Source organism: Symsagittifera roscoffensis, chromosome 6 (genome assembly GCF_963678635.1).
Source record: "Symsagittifera roscoffensis chromosome 6, txSymRosc1.1, whole genome shotgun sequence".
Classification (NCBI taxonomy): Eukaryota; Metazoa; Xenacoelomorpha; order Acoela; family Convolutidae; genus Symsagittifera; species Symsagittifera roscoffensis.
Window position 1 is genome coordinate 3,901,823 of NC_087067.1, and position 15,230 is coordinate 3,917,052.

Genomic DNA, 15,230 nt, shown 5'->3' on the forward strand with positions numbered 1-15,230 from the left:
ACTGATTTAATACGTTTTCTGTTAATATTGACTTCGATTTTGATTGGTTGAAATTTTTCAAGAATTTGGTCATTCAAGCCTGAGAACCCTCCCCTTCAAATCGGCTATGGAAAGCTATTGCTTAGACTGCAAACAAAAATGAAACATTTTGATTTTAAAAAGTCCCAAAATTAGCTATTGGTGGCTCCTCTTCAACAAAAAAAAGTTTTGCATGATTTTTGAATCAAATAGTAATTCTTAAGTTGACCACTCGGATCTTGTTAACTATCCCCCCCCTACAAAGAAAAAAATGAACAGATAAACGTATAAGAATTTTGTACTTTGTGGACTATATCCCCCTATTGCAATAGGGCGGGGAAATAGTTAACAAGATCCGACCACTCAATTGACCACTGAATTTGGCAAGCTTAGATGAGGGAAAAACTCATTGTTCCTTGCACTTCACGAAGTAAAAAGGAGCGATGACGCCACACCATGTTTCTTAATTCCTACATGAAACCTAAAAGGGGTCAGAAAAGCATCTTATTGAAGTTTTCTCGGCCGTGATTCTTTTTTCAGAATTATTTTTATTAAAAAAAAAGTTTCAGTGCTGAGAAAAACTGGTCAGAACAATTAGTTTTTCAGGCTGAGGGTTTTTCAGACTGTGATTTCACGACTAAAAATCCAATACAAAATTTTTGGTAATTGATTTTCCAGCAGTTCAATCTGCTCTCTCTATTTAAAAAAGTATATTTTTACTTTTGTCTATTCTGTTATGAACAGTTGCGAGATCAAAAAAATATGAGCTTTTTGTACCACAACCACCTACTTGAATATATTTATTTATACATTTTTCTTTAATTCCTGATTCAAAAAAACTTATAGCTATTTAGTGACTGACTAAAATATTTGTTATTTGGTTTTTGTTCGGAGCGATATTTTTTGCTTGGAGACAGTTTTGGAAAACACCAAAATATAAAGTGTACGACTAATTTTCGAATCAAAACTTCAAAACTTTAGCACAACTTAGACGAAAACCATGTCTAAATTTGATTGATTTTCATTACCTTAGTAATGTATGTAGTATCAATACCAGAAAAAAAATCTGCGTTAAAAAACGACAAATGTTTCTGCGTTTCTTTGCTAAGTACAGCAACTTAACTAAAACATGAGTTATAACAAAATTTTATATAATTTACCTGCGGAATGGTGGAATGGTTTCATACAAATTTAGTTGATAACGTGGAAGTAAAAACTTTTTTTTAAAGTTGAATAAAGTGGAACAAAATGGGAAACAAATATGAATTAGATCTGCATATCAAATAAGAAATATTTTTTAGTGCAGAACAACAATAAGTTGACCACAAAAATTTCTACAAATTCGCTGTTTTTTGAAATTTTAGAAAACTTTTGATATACAATGAAAAAGAAACTTGGCCTATGAAATGAAAACTTGCCGAACACCGTATTTTTGAAGCATACTTGAGATTTTACAAATTGAAGTTACCTAATGTTGAAAATTATTTATTTATGATCGTAATTGGTTGGACAACTATTTATGATGTTTTTTAGTCTATTTAAGTTGTTTATTTTATCTCAAAGTTTTCTCATCGAAATTATCAAGAGTTTTTGAAAATATAATATCAAACTTTTCCCATGTTTTGAATTTTTGGCTGATCGCATAAAATTGTTTGCCGTATTGATAACTTGTAACCATTGGAAACGCTTAGCTAAACACAGACTGTTTAGAAGCAAAAAAAAATTTACTAAAAATTTCAGAAAGCATTTATCTGAGAAGTTTCTTTCATGTTGAAATCAAGCGTTTTTAGCCAATCTTTATTGATATTTTGGTTTGTCAGAATTAGCGTTTCGTCTCATATTTATTTTTTTTGGACTTCTGCCATCATGGCCTCGAACAGGTTTCTGGGTTTCAGAGACGTAATAATTGCTTAAGTATTTAAGCTTGATATGCAAAGTAGAGATATAAAATGGAGCCTTTTGATTTTTTGAAAAACGAAACTAATATACTTTTCATAGATTTTGCTATTTTTTGCTTCGTCAACAAAAATGAATTGAAATTATTCAATGCAGATAAGAAGGCTGATTTAGAATTTAACAGCATTGAAGACTGATTTAAAATTTAAAAACGGATCTGCTTTTGGTACTTATCTTTTTCGCACTGTCTGTCAGACGCGCAATTTGGGAATGGAGTGTTTATTTTGCAATCAGTGTTTCTCCAATGAATTTGAAAAAGATTTCTTGTCAAGTCTATCGCACTGGTGGCAGAGACGCTTTGTTTGGTTCCAGCTACTTGTTAATCTGTCCGAATATGGCGAGGATTTATGTTCTTAGGAGTTTTTTCTCTTTTTTTTCCACGCACAATCAGGTAACACAAATAATTATTGTAATAACGAGATATTCCACATAAAGCTAATTTGAAATATCATTCAGGCAAAAAAAAATTTTTAAAAATTCAAAAATTTTTCCAAGTGTCGAGACAAATTACTTGGAAGTTTTTGATTTTAAGTCTAATTTCGATGGAATTAAGCTAGGTAGTAGTTCTTATAATTGATAATTTTCAAATTGATTATTTTTTATGATTCAACTGGGGTCATAAAAAATAGCTTATTATCTATTATATACAGTTTTTGAAAAACTATAGCTTCCTCTAAAAATTTGATTTACAAAAAGTAAAAACATGATGTTTTGCTCCAGTTTATCATCTGGTTTTAGGCTTTCTCTCATGATTTTTTGTCCTCTGTACCTTCAGCAGATTAGCGATCTTCCTCGAAGTGTTAGCTGTCTTTGATGCCAAGCCGAGCCAATATCAATTTGTTTGGAGCCATGTCTTATCCATTTGATTTTTTGTTTTCGTTTTCATAACCATTTTTTTAAAGTAAAACATGATTTATTTGTTGGCGTAAAGACCGGGCCCTTTTACCGCTCTCTTTTGTAGGTGACGGCTTCTCAACGATGTAAAAAGACTTTCCAAGTACTATTAAACAATTTCTATAGACTCTACTTGTCAACCAAAGAAAACCGCTGAGAAGTTGATAAAAAAAGTTCGATCGGTAATGGGCGCCGTCTAGCTCGAGTAAAAAATGACGCGCAAAACTCGAATCATTGATAAGGATACTATTAGTTTGATGATAAATTTTAAATGCATCCTATTGTTCATTATATTGTGGTTTATTGGAAAAATCATTGATATAAAATAGAAGAACCAGGGCACCCAAAACAGAACCTTGAGATAACCCCCCATAAAGTTTTTCTGTTGTTTAACATTTTTTTGAATGAAAAAATACCATTTTTTATTGCTGATGTGTGATTTCAGTAAGTTAAGAAGGACGCCTCTCAGTCAGTAAAAGTGGCACTTATGAATAACATTTCGCTTGAACTTTTCCTTAGTGTTTTACTCTCCATACTTTTAATACGTCGACACGTGATGATTCACCTTAGAGAAGTAATTTTTCTAGCTGCATGTCATAAATTCAAGTACGTTTTTTTTTGGTTAGAAGACTTTTTGCAATAACTCATCAAAAAGGTGAGTCATAATTTTCATTTTTTAAATAATTGTTTTAGAAAAAGGATTTTTTAAGGATGACTGAATGTTCAGTTTGATTGTTTTCTACCTTTCTGATTTTGTGGCGACGATTTTGGCGTTGTTCCAAAAAATTAGCTAGTATATTTGAGACCACGTCTAGGCCATCTCGTGGTGGTCCTGTATATGTCAAGCAATTGTGCTGGTCTAGCTAAGTGCACATCAAAAACATATTTAAACAGGATTTTTATGCTACTTGCATCTGTCTTTCAGTTGTACCATCAAAAAAAATCCAGCATAAATTGCAGTTATGATTTTGTTTCGACTGTGCTCGACTTATGATTCGACTGTGCTCGACCTATGATTGGACTGTGCTCGTACTATGTTTTGACTTTATTCGATCTATGTTTCGACTGTGCTCTACCTATGTTTTGACTTTCTCGGCCGAAATTGGGTGTGATTCGACTATTGTGTCGACCTATGGAGTTTCAGTCGCAAAACTGCAAGTCCTCGATCCGGGTCACAGAAACAACAATCAGAATATTAACCGCAGTTAAAAATGGATCAGTATCTTTTTTTCATGCGATTATGTTTATGTGTATATCGTCTTTTTTTTCGAAAATCGCCTCAAGCATTTTAAAGTTTTGACAATGTATACGAATTAATTACTTTTCAGACATAACGAAAAATAACTAATATAGATTAGATTATTGTTTGTTGTATCGCCTTTGGGTGATTTTTTACAATATGGTTTCGTTTTGAACGCAGTTGATTACCAAAAAAGACAAATAATTATTTACAAGTTTCAAATTGTTTTTTAAGTGCCACTACAAATCATATGTACAAGCTACAATAGTGAACAAATCTTACATGGTTAGATTGGTAATAAGAGCCGTAGTTGATTTGTCTTTAGATTACAATTCTTACTTTTTACACCAAAAAGCAGCAAGTACTGGCTAATTTTAACCAGCTTGGTATAGACTTTAAGTGGCGCCTGCAATTTTCTGGCGTATAAATCGGCTCAAGTCAAAATATATACACTCGCAAATTATATACCTTTCGTTATTTTACATATTAATGGTGGCCAATTAATTTCAAATACAATCAGAAACTAGCCGGATCTAAAGAAATTATAAGTAAATTCAAATAGAAAAAAGTCGGTTGGTCAAATCAAATTAATATAATTTTATATATTTTCGATTCCAAAATCCCGACAAACAGCATGTTAAAAAATGGTTAATTACAGGTTACCATTTAATCAGCTTTAAGCAAAAAATTATATTTTATTCATTTTGGCAATCTATCTGAAATTATTACAATGCTTAATCATCCTTATTGAGTGAGACCATAGAAAGAATATTTACAAAATCATCATAAATACAAAAGCAAAAGCCTGCCAACCCGTTTCTGGTGAGTCATCGCTTGTTTTTATAAATAATTTTTACTCATTCTGTCCAATTTTGCCAGTCATGAAAAAAGACCAGGAAAAAAAGGATATGAAAATAAGACTGAATGACCCGACTGCCTCTCAATCCATGTCGAATAGTTTTTGGCAGAAGTACAAATTGAAAAATTTTTATTTTGGACAATATCAAAGATCAGGTGTGAAAATTTGAATCGTACTAATTTGATACGACCAATTAGATAGCCTCAATTCAATTTGAAACCATTTTTTTGTGCGGGATAATTCGCCTCACATAAACAATTCGCGCTACCTACGCTGTCAGGATAATGGATAAATTCATCACAAAAGTCCAAAGCATTGCCAAATTGGCAATCTTCAAACTCCTATAACTTTGCAAAAAGCGATTGGAGGTAAAATATATTTTTTTAAATTTGTTTATTGGGGAGTCAAAATCTTCATCAATCTTTTTTTCGAACAATTTAAGTCGGAAAAAAGAACTGAACCAGTCAAAATTAACGTAGAGTTTTTTCCTCGTGGGGTGGTAGTGGGCTAAAAAAAATGTCTCCATATCCCCTTCAATGTATCGAAAAGGTAACTTTCCTCCAAATATTGAAGCAGGATGCAGCGCCGTTGTTGCCTTGTGCAATAAACACAAAGATTAAATTGAAACTTTCCAAAAATTGATCATTTTGTAAGCATTTAAAGTTTATTATTATTTTCAGATTTTTCAAAATTAGACTGGTTTCTTAGAGTTATCATTTCCTAAAACTTTTTGATATTAATCTAGTTGGATTTTTCTTTTTTATTACCTCATATTATTTGAATCATATACACAAATTTAAAAAATTGTCGCAAAAGTTTATGCCACGAACACAGAAAGCTGTCAATAAGAGTAAACAGAGCTAATTGTGAAATTTTTAAAAAAAAATTGTGAATGTTTTTAAATATTTTTGCTTTGAAATGATAGCAACAAAAATAATTCACGCAAAAAATTTCAGGTTTCACATCTAATTGCGGTCAAAAAGTAATCAATTTCATGAAAAGTTTGTTTTAATCCAATTTGGGAGCAATGTGATCTCTGTTTGTTCATTTTGTATTTAAAATTGCTGAAACTGAAAAACCAAAAGAATTGGTTAAAAAATTATTGTTTTTAAATTGTTTTCATTGAAAACAACAAATTAACAGTTTGAAAGAAGATTGCTTGCATCACGGTCGAACCTTGCTTGTCTTTTAAATTTTCATTTCTTGTTTTTTAAAATAAACAACACAAAAAATTGTAATAAGATTCAAGTTCTTCTACAGCTTTTTCCAGCAATATCAGGTACAAATAAATCAATTTGCTCGTATTTGGGGATTGCAAAAATCCTTGGAAAATTGGAACAACATTTCTGTGAAAGTTGGCTTGTTTCAGAGCAAAGTCTCGCTTTTCAAAAATGAAAAAAAATGATTTTGAAACTACAATTATAGGAAACTATACACAAATGTAAAATGGTCTAAAATTTGTTTGCCAAATACCATTAACCTTAGTTCGAGTTGTTTTAAAAGCAAATCAATTTTCGACATGAAACACTTGTATAGTATGCATTTTAACTTTTTTTCAATAATCGGATTAATACCCTATAAATCAATCATAAAAAACATTGGATCAACCGTACAACTCCCCCACCACCAATCAAATTGGGAGAGATAAAATACCGGTTTTTCATAAAGTGATTTCGAGGGCAAAAAAAAGTTGGTCGAGTTTGTCAAAAAAACCAATTGATACCAAATTACGACTAATTTCTACGCTTTAACAGGATCAAATAGCTATTCAGCTTAAAACGTTTTATCCAGTCAGATATTCAGCGCTTGTTTGAAAGGAAAGTTTAATGCAGAAAAAGATTTCGGGAAGGACAATCTTTGGTATGTCACTTTGATCCAAAACATGTGAGCAAGATTGCACGGTTGATTCAAAAAGTTTTGATATGCAATGAACTTTATACTTTTATTGTATTAACGAAGTTTTGTCTTAAGCAATACATTTTGTTAGCGCTCGCTTTTTGTTCAAAATGCTAGTTTTGCAAAAAAAAACAAGTGTAAACTTCGTTTTATTGGAGCCATCTTATTTATTTTCCGTCGAAACTCCTGTCACTTATATTGTGCATATAGCTAGGTTTTAAAAACACCAAATAGCGTGCATCAATTCAATTTGAAACGATACCTTAGAGGGATTGAATCTCCGCTTGCGCCTTAAAAGTCAGAAATATATCGTGCGTTCATTGTTTCAAATTGGACAAATTGGCAATCTTCAAAACCCGAAAACTTAACAAAAAACGATCACACAAGAAAAATATTATTTTAAAAAATGAAATATCTTTTTAAGTTTGAGCTCAGGCTTTTAATACCCTTCAAGTGATAAAAATAATCAAAATAATAGGCTAAAATTCCTAGTTAAAAATCAAAATTTGTCAAGTTCGAGAAAAACCCTCTAAGCACAAAAATTCCATTTTTATGACAAAAAGCTTTCCAGAAGATTACCTGACCGCTCTAAAAAATGGCCCATTTTTGAAATTAAAATGTAAATATGTAATGACAAAATATAAAATTGTTTTTTTTTTTGATTTACTGCATGCATTTTTGGAATGATTTTCAGTCAAACAGTTAACAGTTTTCATGTTTTTCTGCTTTGCAATCACATCCCATCCTCCCCCACCCCCTCCTTCGCCCCGCCCACTAAAGGAGGGGGTGGGGGAGGATGGGATGTGATTGCAAAGCAGAAAAACATGAAAACTGTTAACTGTTTGACTGAAAATCATTCCAAAAATGCATGCAGTAAATCAAAAAAAAAAAACAATTTTATATTTTGTAAAACCCTCTAAGCACAAAAATTCCATTTTTATGACAAAAAGCTTTCCAAAAGATTACCTGACCGCTCTAAAAAATGGCCCATTTTTGAAATTAAAATGTAAATATGTAATGACAAAATATAAAATTGTTTTTTTTTTTTATTTACTGCATGCATTTTTGGAATGATTTTCAGTCAAACAGTTAACAGTTTTCATGTTTTTCTGCTTTGCAATCACATCCCATCCTCCCCCACCCCCTCCTTCGCCCCGCCCACTAAAGTAGTAGTAGACTCTTTGACCAGTTAAAATGCAAGTGAATGAAACAACAAGAACACTCTAAATTGCAAGAGCCGTTATATTTAAGAAAATGAAACAAACTTTAAGACAAAAAAACTGGCTCGTTTGGCAAAAATATCCGAACAAAAAACAGCTTTTGGTTTACAGTTGTGTCTATTTGTTAATCTATCCATTACAAATTGACTCAACAAAAAATTGCAAACAAGCAAACACTTTTCGATTTGCAAATGGTGCTCATTATTTAACGAGACACCAGTTATTTTTTAGTTACGTTGTCTGAGATGGAAAATGAATCATTGGCGTGAATTTATCTTAAAATTGCCATTGAAAATGTGTTCCAAACGTTTTACCATCATATTTTTGTAACACGTCCAACTTGGCTAAACTAACCTTCAAAGCAAAACGTTTAACTAGAAAAGATACTTTTCAGTTTTGTTTTCTGGAAACACTTTGGTGACAGCATTTTTATTAATTCAAAAAAATTGAGGATATTCCCAGGCCTTGAATTGTCGACTTGCTTGATTGGAAAATTTTGTCTGTTTATGTACATTTTGTGCTAGCTTTCGAAAAAAATGAATATTAAATATACTGGGGGTGTTATTTTTTCAGTCCGAATCTTCAAAAAAAGGCAGCATATGGGCATCGATTTGGCAATCTTCAGATTGCCAAGCGAATATGCTTGCATTAGACTAAAAAGTTAAAGACACCTCTGCTTGATAGTTTGAATATGAAACTTATGTATGCACCGTAAATTATCCGCACTCATAATATAATCGTTTCAAATTGAATTTAAGCCAAATATAAATAATCAAATGTTAGCATTATTGTTAGCATTTCCAGTTACAAAAAAAAACAACTGCATTCGAGGCCAGTTACGGGGCAGTCGAAACATTGAGGGCTTCGCCCTGATACACGAGCAGTCATTGTACAATATTGGAGAGTAGTACTATTATATAATTGCTTTTTCTGGATTGGTTGGTTAGAGAAATCAGTTCTGTTACAATAATACGACGACAGAAAAACTGTACTGCATCATTAGTATGCAGATGGTTTTTTATAGCTGATCAGACAATCAATTTGCGTAAAAAAAGTAGTTCGGTCCCAATGCTCTTGCTTTACCACTGCTGCTTTTGGCACTTTGCAGTGTAAATACAAAAAAAAACTTAAGAAATAACTATTTGTTTGAACTCTGTAATGTCAATCCGGCTCAGGATAGTGTTCGCGTTGCTTCAGAAAAAAATGAAGCTTTCAAAAAACCACACGCTCGTTAAAGTGCAAAGTAAAACAAGACTGATCGTATCAGGGCGAAGCCCTGAATGTTCTGACTGCCTTTTAAGGTCTATGGAGCAATATTAACATGAAAAAAAAAGTTAAATTTAATAAAGATAAAATGAATTTAAAAAAGATAGAGATTTTTTTTGTGAAAATCATCCCCCACACGCCATATAAAAAAGAAAGTGATAAAAATTGCTCCTAGTAACAAATCAGTTATGGCAAATAAGCTTCTTCGTTAATTAACACAAATTGGCAGAAATGGCAATGTTTAAACCCCCATAACTTTACGAAAAATGGTCACAGGTGAAGTATCTTTTCAAATTTAAGCTCAAGACAAGAAAAATTTTTGAATGATATAAAAAATCCGTCAAAATGACTATTGAAAAAGTCGAAGTTTGTCTGAAGAAAAAAAAACACCACCCGAGAACAAATACTCCGTCGTTAAGTAAGTAGCAACAAAAAATAGAAACAAAATTCAAATGCAAAACTTCTAGTTCATAGACAAATATTTATTGATGAAAATATCAACGGTCGAGGCTCGTCCTGACAAAAAAAAACTGCACATATCAGGTCGAAAGCCTGAGTGATCCGACTGTCTTTTAATGTTTCTGGAGCAGTAAAAACATGAAAATATTTACTGTAATAAACTAAAACAAAAAAAAAATATTATTATTTTTTTTAATTTTGAGATTTTTTTGCGAACACCTCTCACAACATTTAAAAAAACAATAGATTTCGCTCCTAGTTTGTCAAGGAAAACCATCCCCCCACACGCCATACAAAGTACAAAACAATAGATTTTGCTCCTTATAACAAGTTTATTATGGCAAATAAGCTTCCTTCAACGAATTTGGAACGATTTTTCACCCCCGTTAATTGTCAAAATATAGTCAAAATGGCAACCTTTAAACCCTCACAACTTAACAAAATATACAAAAACAGCTAGTTAATAATTTAAAAATTGTCTGGAGAAAAAAACGACCCCGAGCGGAAATACTCCGTCACTTTCCTCTATTCGAAAGTTGGAAAAAAACACAATGTAGCAAAGCAATTTTTAGAACCATAACATTTTTTAGACTTCTCTGAAGTCCAATAAAAGCAATGATTAAACAAAAACGTTAAATCCAAAAGTTTGATTTGCGAAAAAAACTTGCATTATGAAAACTTGATCCAATTTGAGATAAACAAGATATTATAGAGAAAATGCAGTCATTTTGACACTTTTATTTTACTTTTGCAATTAAGCTTAAATTTTCTTTCAATGATATCAGAGCACAATAAAAAAAATTTTAAAAACAAATATCAAAACTTGTTTTTTTTTGCTCAAGTCTTTTTAGTTTCATTAATTTGATTTGTTCAGATAATCAAAGTTCAATTGATTTTTGTGTGAATTTTTTTTTTCATTTGTTTCTGTTTCGGAAGCTACTTTATAAGCTGCAAACAGACAAAAGTCTACTTTTAGCAGGTTTATGATACTACTAAAATCCTTGTTTCCTGATTCAGTTTTTTTACATTGTTCAAGAAATTTATGTTTCTGTATTCATGAACAATCACAAACCTGATTTGTTGCTGAATCTGCTTTTTTGCTAATTCTGTTTACGCCATATGCACCATAATTTCGCTTAATGACCCTCAAATAGTTTTCAAGTTTCCGAGAACGCTATCATTTAAATTCCCCACAATTTAGAATTTTCAGGGTAGTTTTTGTTCGAACCAACGAGACGGCTCCAAAAGCCACCGACAATGTAGTATATCTTTAATACTGAAATATGGAGAAAAAACCAAACGGCTCGTATGAGGGCAACGCCCTGATTGTTCTGACTGCCTTTTAAGGTTTATGGAGCAGTAAAAAAAAAGAAAAATGAATGTAATAAAAGGAATGAATTTTTTATCCAAAGTTTCAGATTTTTTTTTGTGAAAATCACCCCCCTCATACACCATATAAAGGTCAAAAGAATTGATTTCGCTCCTTGTAACAAATTTGTTATCGCAAATAAGCTTCCTTCAACCCATTTGGAACGACTTCTAAGACAGATTATATGTCCACCTCCGCGTAAATAGCGCGAAATATATCGCGCGTTAATTGTCCCAAAATGGCCTAAATGGTAATCTTTAAACCCCCATAATTTTACAAAAAAACAGGTTAAAGGTCAAAAATTTTTTCGAATTTAAGCTCAAAAAAACAATACCTTTTGAAAGATATTTAAAAAATTCCGTCAAAAATGGCTAGTTGAAAAGTCGAAATTTGTCTGAAGAAAAAAAATCCACAACGAGCACAAATATTCCGTTACTTTCCTTACAAAAGTCGGAACAAATGCCAGTCCGAATGATCAGCATAATTTCGGTTGTGCAAATTCAGTTTTTCAATTTTCTAATAGTTGAATGCGTATAACATAGCATCTCAGAGCTGCTTAAGCAAAGCAACACACGCTACGGATAACTGTTTAAGGAATGTTTTGAAAAAAGAAATTTCTTCTCAGAGCATCCTGGGTTTTAAAAAGTTTCAAAACAAAAATCAAAAACATTTGAAGAAGGCTGCTTTTAAAAAATTTAGATTATGCTTTTTTGCCAGGACGACGTCGCATGGATAACTATTTCTGAAAAGCGATAAATTATAGTAAACTAACTCTATAAAACAGAACCCATCTCTGAAACATAATCAGACAGCAACCTGAACCCTGCTGAAGTCTTTCAGAAAATGGTTTTTAGAGTGAGTCAAAAACAACTCAATGATTTGGTTGCCTTAATCCTCGAAGCGAAATTGTATAACAAATGAAGAAAATGTATAACAAACAACCGCACGGGGGCGAAATTTTCATCAAAGAAACCTCTACAATTTTTGCAACACATGTTGTCCAAGATTTCGTTAATTTTTTTTTGAAATTGTTTAACTTGAAAGCTTTGAGGCTCACGTTTCAAGTTTACTCTCATCATTGCAAAAACTTCCTTTAAAATTAATGTGCAAAAGACAAAATCATATTAAACCGAAAAAGACACTGATCACAAATTTAACGGTAAACATCTAAATAAAAACCAGCCAAAGGACAAAAAAAACCAAAATTTTTTTGAAGAATAAATAAACTCTCTGCTAAAACAATTTATATGTACATGAGGCGCGGATCTAGGAGTTTCTCGAGGGGGGCGGATTTTCAAAAAAAAAATTGAAATTTTTCTTGACCTTTTTTGTTTTTTAGGTTGAAAATTGATTTTCTGAGCTCTCCCAAATCACTTAAAGACTCTATATTGACCAAATTTTCCGCACCGCAGGCAACATTTTCAAAAAACAGGCCAAAAAATTGCGACCAAAAATTTTCATTTTTTCGCCGAGCACTCCCCCTCAAAATTAGTATATATTTGATATCTCAAAATAGTACAAAATAGTACAAATTGTACAAAAAAGTACAAGTTGGGTCGCCAGGGGGTTTGAATCACTGAGGGGTCCTCCGCCCCCGCCTCCGCCTCTCTTTCCTTGAATCCTCTACTGAATTATTTGGCGCGTTTTCTTCGCGCCCTTCTCGAAACACTTATTTAATAAGGCTAAAATTTGGTTAATTACAGGATAGCCAAAAAAATTGTTCCTGGATAGCCATAAGAAATATTGCGAAAGAAAGTAGTCGCACTTTAATTTGTACTTCGTTCAATGAAAGCAAAGCTGTTACACAAAGCAAAAATTTTTTCATCTTAACGAATATTTCATGACAAACCTTTTTTCGATGAAAGAATGAGACTTCAGTCGTTCAGTTTTTGTACGAATTTGACCTTTAGTCATATTTTATTTTGTTGCTAATAAGCTAAACAAGAATTTTTTTTTCGGCTATCCGAGAATGCAGCTTTGTGGGCTCTCACGCTTAATACTCAGCCATTTATTATTTCAAGTTTGTGAAAAAAGTTGTCTGAAAAACTGCATAAAAACTTTGTCGCCAATTTTAATACTTATTACCACCAAATTGTTGTTAAAAAGGTGGTGGTGAATAGTCATGGGTATGGTTTACTCTTAGTCTAATTTCTTCCCATTTCTATGAAAAATTGTCACCGCAGCCATAAATTGGCTTTTCTTTCCTTCTTAGGAAATGAATTCTGTTTGAGTTTTAGAATGAAAGGCTTTGGTGTTTTAAGAAAACTAAATCCACATTTTCCTTTCGCATATGCCATTTTTCCTCCTTAAACACATTTTTACATTTTAGACTGCAAGCTAATAATAAAATGTGAATTCTTACCATACGCTGTAAAAAAAAACCTTTTTTTTATGTGGCGTTTTACTATGCAAATCACATACAAAAGGAATCCGTTTTCTTCCGTTTTTAAAAACAATTTTTCACTTTGATTTTGGAGTAATTGTTATTGAGATGACAACCATTGTTCGTCGAAATAATACTGAGTATCCATTATCATCGTTAATTCAGAATCAAATTTAGAATCCAAAAGAATGAAGATTACTTGATGTTTGCCAATCTACTGAATGATAGATTTTGCTCAAACAAAATTGATTTCAATTTTATGTCATAAACATATTTGACATATATTGAAATGTAAAGATTATTACTAAAATTGCTAGTTATATGGTTATAGTTTTTATTTCATTTTTAATATATAAAAGCACTTAAAAAACGATTAACGCAAAATCCTATTTTTTTTGGTATTGTTAAAAGATTAATTCAATATCTCAATTCATGTTTTCCCAACAAAAGAGCCCCACCCCGGAAAAAAATTAATTTGAATTTATTTCAGCTGACTCTTCAAAAGATTACCTGGCTATTCAATTGCAAAAAAGTGATATACTAGTTTCGATTTAACATGTCATCATTTATCTTTAAACTCTCTTTGATCAATGCAATAATTATCCTTTCCACTTCCGAGATTTTGCGAATTCCTGGAAATTCGAGTATTCAAATTACAAACATTGATCTGAACTTTCGAAACACAAAAGAAATATCATTTGCCATAAACACCGAATTCTCTGGAGTTATTTTTCAACAACCTGAGTATATAACAATTACAAAAGATTTTTTCCAAATCGCTCTGACAGAAAACGGGTTTTTGCAACTAAAATGGAAGTACAAAGGCGAAAATTTTGCGATTACGTCAACCAATGTGAAACTGAACGATGGTAAATGGCATGTCTTGCAATTAAAATTTACCAATCAAACTTTGAGTCTTTTTACTGACGCTTCGGTCGAAGCCGAGACTTTGACGTCAGTTGCCGAGACGCCGACTTTATTCGTGTTACGTAATAGCCAGCAGGACAGCAACGTTGTGATTGGCTCCGAGTTCAATGGACAGTTTTGTGTCGAGTTTGGAAAACCTTTTGGCGACGATCAGTTTTGGAATGCAACTGGAGATGTTTTCACGCACCAAAATTTCCAAGAAAATTGTTCAGGTATGATTTTTGGAATTTTTTTATGTATTTTTTATTAGAGCATAAATGTATTTCTTCATTCGAGATAATCAGTTCATTTTGAAATTAGTTATGAACGATTGATCGGAAAGTTGCAGCGGTTGATCAGAAGATTGTAATTTTTCAGATAAAAAAATGCAATGATAGCAGTGGTTGCAAAGCTGAGTGCTACTTGCAAAAGCAACGGACTAATTGTATTTAAATAGTCAAAATTATTTTACTTTGGTTGAATTGTAGTCAACGCAATAGAACCTTATATTTTGGACAATAACTTTTTGCCTTTATGTATCTTCACTGAGGGACTGCTGGAGCAAATTAAAAATAATAATAAAAGACGAAAATAGTTTCATTTTTTTTCTGTGTCCACTTTAAATTTTATCTGCTTTTTCATTATCGCAGATACTCTATCTTGCTTATTTGATAGTTAATTGAGCGTAATGAAGCTTAGATATCAGAGAAGAAGTTTTGTACCACCAAGAAACCACTTGGACCAACAAGTGCAGCATAAATGTG

The 15,230-nt window shown here is 32.0% G+C and overlaps 1 protein-coding gene across 2 annotated transcripts in view; it reads left to right on the plus strand.

Moving 5' to 3' along the window:
* Positions 1-4,733: 4,733 nt before the first annotated feature.
* LOC134847794 (protein crumbs-like) overlaps positions 4,734-15,230 on the plus strand; it is a 69,895-nt gene continuing 59,398 nt past the window's right edge. For both annotated transcript variants that reach the window (XM_063865010.1, XM_063865011.1), the window contains exons 1-2: positions 4,734-4,930; positions 14,051-14,699. In XM_063865010.1, coding sequence (XP_063721080.1) covers positions 14,117-14,699 — 583 coding nt within the window. In that variant the 5' untranslated portion in view covers positions 4,734-4,930; positions 14,051-14,116. The remainder of the gene's footprint in view (positions 4,931-14,050; positions 14,700-15,230) is intronic.